The 4,660-nt window shown below is 58.3% G+C and overlaps 1 protein-coding gene across 1 annotated transcript; it reads left to right on the top strand.

The window, feature by feature from the left end:
• The first annotated feature begins 1,414 nt into the window (after positions 1-1,414).
• Positions 1,415-4,422, top strand: N657DRAFT_651518 (uncharacterized protein). The gene is made up of 2 exons (XM_062794181.1): positions 1,415-2,453; positions 2,581-4,422. The coding sequence occupies exons 1-2, from the start codon at positions 1,618-1,620 to the stop codon at positions 4,220-4,222; spliced, it is 2,478 nt and encodes an 825-aa protein (XP_062641989.1). The 5' UTR covers positions 1,415-1,617; the 3' UTR covers positions 4,223-4,422.
• Positions 4,423-4,660: the final 238 nt, after the last annotated feature.

The following is a 4,660-nucleotide window of genomic DNA, read 5'->3' on the forward strand; positions in this document are numbered from 1 at the left end:
TGTCGATATGGGTTTTTCACCCGGCCCACGAGGGCGCGGTTTTCCTGTATAGTAAGTTGTTGAAGGTCCGGCAAGCCCAAGGGCACAGCGGTGTAGGAATAATAATATATCGGAGGAAAATGTCGCCAAACAGATCATCCTGCACTGCTGGGCGTTCCAATGTCAGTACGGACAGGAGGTTGCTGATACATTGGCTGGTCTTCATCAGTGGGGTTCGGTTGATACACCCAGATAAAATCAGAACTGAGCTTTTCTCCTGACTGTGGAACCGCTTTCGCCTCAAACCGAAGTTCGGTTTCATGGGCTTGTTCATCGCTTGCTTGGTAAGTACCAATGACTCCTGTTGCGTTGACCGAGGGATTGCACCTGAGAGGAAGTTGCATCTGGAACTAACATGATAGGGGGCAGATCCTACCACTTTGTGAGGTCCATAGGCTGCGCCGCGCAACCTACGGAAGAAAATGTGCGTTATTAGTATCGACTACAGACAGCCCTCATGTTCCCAGCCCCGAGCCTCTCTTCAAACGGCCCGCTGCTGCTAGAGCAGCGATGCGAGACGATCTTCGCACGGGTGGCGAGATAGATGGAGAGTCCGTGGGACGGGCCCTTCCCGCGCCGGTTGTGTAGTCGCTACATGAGCCGATCTCTGTACTGTGGGACGAGTGGTTTGGCAGGCGGGCGTTTTCGCTGTCGGGCGAGTGTTGGCCAAGCGAGCAGATCGCCTCGGTTTACCTTGCCTAGCTGGCCGTTGACGAGGCTTCGTCGCGGTCGTTACGTTTGTTCGTCTCGTTGTTGGCCCTTGTAGTGGTAGCCGTGGTGATGATGCTGCTGCTCCCTCCTGCTCCTCAGCAGCAGAAATTCGTCGTTGCCGCCTCTTCTACGTTTTGACGGCTGTCTTGGGCCGAAGCGATTATCCGCGGGGCTGGAAATCGCTTCGGCTTGTGTCAGCCCACCTGGGTTAAGGTTCGTGGTAGCGTGTCGAAATATATGAGGAGCTTAAACGAGCGGGTATTGGTACAGTACAGTAGAAGCGGCGACGTTGGGACACACCCCAGGACACATCCTGCACTGGCTCATCGATCGTTTCCGACCTGGCAGACAAGGATGCCGCCGGCGGCATAAGCACCGACGTTTCTGCAAGTTCCCTTCCCACTGTCTTGGCTCGCTAATTTCAACCACATACACAGTATATCCAGCAGCACCCCTGCAACGGCATAAGCCGAGTATGCAAGTCGTCACTATTCAGGGACCCAGAGCCTTGTCAAGGTTGCAGAATGTGGGGCACATGGGACACACCGACGAACAGGCTGTATCGGAGCTGAAAGTGAAGGGCGCGTCGCGCGCGCGAAATGGTGTGTGGCACGCTCGGTACCAGGTAATTTTATTGAACCATCCCAGCGCTTATCACGAGCGGCGAGCCTCAGGGACTTGCACCCAGGCTTATGATCAAGGTACTTGAACAGACGGGGCTCTTACCAGCCCCTTTTCTTCCCTCCCACCCCACCCCTGATAGTCGAGTCGTCACCCTCACACTGCGATACCACGGTAACTCGATCAACTGCCCGTATCCCCAGTGACTTTCAGCCGCCGCCCGCAACAAAACGACAAAAGCCCACCATGGCGGCTGTTCTGCCACTGCGTGTAATCCACCGCAAGGTTACATGGGAGTCCGAAGGCAGCGACCAAGCTCGCAGAGTAACCGAGTTCTCGGTCGAGGATCCCCGCGCCCTCGGCGTTCAGCGGTTCGACATTGTCTCCTACCGCTGGGGCAAGCAGGCAAAGCCATGGAACTGCGCGCAGCCGAGCAGGGACTGGGACGGTCTTCCGGGCGTGAACTGGACAGTCAAGATCCGGAAGCCCAGGTTGAAAGACATCCTGCGGCTGATGGAGGAGGCCGACATTGATTTCCTCTGGGCCGACTGCGTTTGCCTCGACCAGGAGAACCAAGCCGAGAAGCGGGCCGAGATTGCGCGCATGTACGAGTACTACAAGAGCGCCAACCAGTGCCACATCATCGTCGACATGGAGGATATCACCGCGCGCGAAGGTGAGGACGACGAGGAAGTGGATGAGGAAGCGCTGGAGGCTGTGGACAGCGGCGTCAACCTAGAAATGGGATCGTCGTCGACTGTCCACAACCCCGTCTGGGAGCCCCAGACCATCGTCGACGACCTCAAGTTCCTCGACCACATCCTCCACCACATGGTCGGCGCCGCGCGCGCAACCGACGCCCTGTTGAGTCCCAACGTGATCAGACAGCTCTCGGACTGGGCAGAGGCGCCGTGGCTCTTTCGCGTGAGCCAGGCGGCTGTCAGGGCGGCTGCCGTCGAGCCGGGCATCCTGAACTGCTACGCGACATGCATCAGCCATGTGCGGTCGCTGTTCCGCAACCTTTACTTCTCTCGTGTCTGGACGTTCCAGGAGATGCTCCTTGGCAAAAACATCACCATGTGGTACGTCGCATCCGTGCTGTCTCTTTCCGCTTTGGGGTTGTTCGACGCTCCCGAGACATTGCGACAGCTCCCGAAGGAGCCACAATGTAGCCCGATAAGGAGGTAATCGACTGACACTGTCGGACAGGGGCGTCAACCCAGACGACATGAAGTGCATCGGGCAGTTCGGCACCTGGATGGACCTCGCTATCGATGCCAGCGACAAGGCCTTCAAGCTGCGCAACTGGATTGACGACTGCAGGAGGTTCAATACTAGGGGCATCAACGCGATTTTGCAGGTCATCGAGGAAGACCTGCTGAACCTCACCTTCCTGCGGACGCAGGTGCAGGGCATCAACTCTGCGAGAACCGACATCATCGCTGGTGGAGCGCGCTGGTGGCGGGACAACTACAAAGGCATCTGCAACATCTTCTCAGCCATCTCCATCTGGCCACGTCAGTGCAAAGAGCCCGCCGACATATTCATGGGGCTGCTGGGCGTGTTCTGCGGCTTGTTCAGCGAAGAAGAGAGCAAGCAACTCGAACTCCCCGAGGACAGCGACGGCGACATTGACCCCCTCGCCTTTGCCTTCTTCAAGCAGCTCTCGCTGAAAACCGGCCGCGCCTGGACCCGACTGGCCATCAGCAGCGGCGAGCGAGGCGAATGGGACTGGATACCCGTCGCGGCCACCCCAAAACACATCCGCACCACCGACATCTTCGCCGGCGTAGTCGAGCTGGGCGCCCTGCGGCCCAAAGGCCGCGTCAAGACTGTGGCCGTAACCGGCCTCCTCGGCACCCCTCGCCCATACATCAGGCTCCAAACCCATCAACAACCCAAAGACTGGGGCTTCAACCTCATCTTCCGCGGCTGCAACGCCGGCAAGCGCGTCAAGATCTCCACCTTCAAATCCGAACCGATCCCGCTAAACGACCGAACCGTCTCCATAACAGGCGACGTAACCGGCCGGACCCTCGTCCAAGCCACCACCATCCTAGGCGCCCTCCTCGACCCAGCCGCGCAAGACGTAGTCTCCTACCGCCGCCGCGTGCTCGACAAGCTCGCCCCGCGCTGGCGCGTCACCGACCCCAACGCCAAACCGGCGGGCTGGATCGACCGCTGCGTGAGCGGCACGCCTTGGGAGAACCCTCCCCTCGAGCACATCCGCGCGCACAACCACTCCATGGCGATCCGCCTGCAGGACTTTACGGGGTGCGAGTCGCGGCTGTACAACGACGCGACCAAGGCCATCGCGTGCGAGATGCGGCTCGCGTGCGGGTGCACGCTCCTCGCGCCGTTTTACTTTGTCATCGAGGCGCTGATCGGGGTGGAGGGATCTTTCCTCGGGGAGATGACTGTCGGGCTGGATAGGGACAGTCGGATCTTCTTGCAGGACGGGGTGGGGTTGATCCAGCCGGGTGATGTGGGCAAGTCGTTCTCTGTCGTGGCGTTTCAGGGCAATGTGAACGCTTATCGGGCGTACGCGACGAGCTGTAGGAAGGTCAAGAAGAATAAGCCTGTGCCGTGGAACAATGTCAAGATGCCCTGGCCGAGGGGCAGGGCGATTGTCAAGGAGGAGTTCAGGCATGGGCTGGGGGATGTGATGAGGGATTATGGGTATATCCGGATGGGGGGGTATGTGAGGGAGGATGGGTATCAGCAGGTGGGCGGCTCGGGAAACTTGTTGATCTGTCGGGGGCATCCGGCGGATGATTATCGCATTATCGGAGTTTGTGTGGATGAGTATATCGAGAATAAGAAGGGGGAGAGGAGTGTAGTAGTTCGCTAGGGGACTTCCATTGTATAAGTCGAGACTGATGGGAAACGACCTTGGGTATGCAATCGTATTGATGTGGTTGCGCGAAGGATCGCAACTGTGGGGCAGGCACGGCTGTCGGAAATACAGCCCTGGCTGCAAGCACCAACCACGTGAGTCAGTGCAACCCAACCCGAGCTACTGTATATACATGAATCGGAGCGGTCGAGTCAGACCTTTGTCCTTGCGGCCGAGCAAGGGAAACCGTGGAACATTTTCTATTGCGATGCGTGAGATGGGAAGCTCTGAGGGAGGACATGTTGCAATGCACAGTGGCAAGACGAGGGAGCCTCTCATTCTACCTGGGAGGGAAAGCACCATCGGATTCAAAGATGTGGTCGCCAGACATGAAAGCAGTCCGGGCAACGATCAAGTACGCAATGGCGACAGGGAGATTGGATCTTGACGAGG

This window comes from Parathielavia appendiculata (assembly GCF_033297405.1).
Source record: "Parathielavia appendiculata strain CBS 731.68 unplaced genomic scaffold N657scaffold_55, whole genome shotgun sequence".
In the NCBI taxonomy this organism is placed as follows: domain Eukaryota; kingdom Fungi; phylum Ascomycota; class Sordariomycetes; order Sordariales; family Chaetomiaceae; genus Parathielavia; species Parathielavia appendiculata.

What these genes read in the sequence shown, in the direction of transcription:
- N657DRAFT_651518 (XM_062794181.1), top strand. Translation starts at nt 1,618, where the DNA reads ATGGCGGCTGTTCTGCCACTGCGTGTAATCCACCGCAAGGTTACATGG. An exon ending in GGCAAAAACATCACCATGTG is followed by an intron (nt 2,454 to 2,580) that starts GTACGTCGCATC and finishes ACTGTCGGACAG; the next exon opens with GGGCGTCAACCCAGACGACA.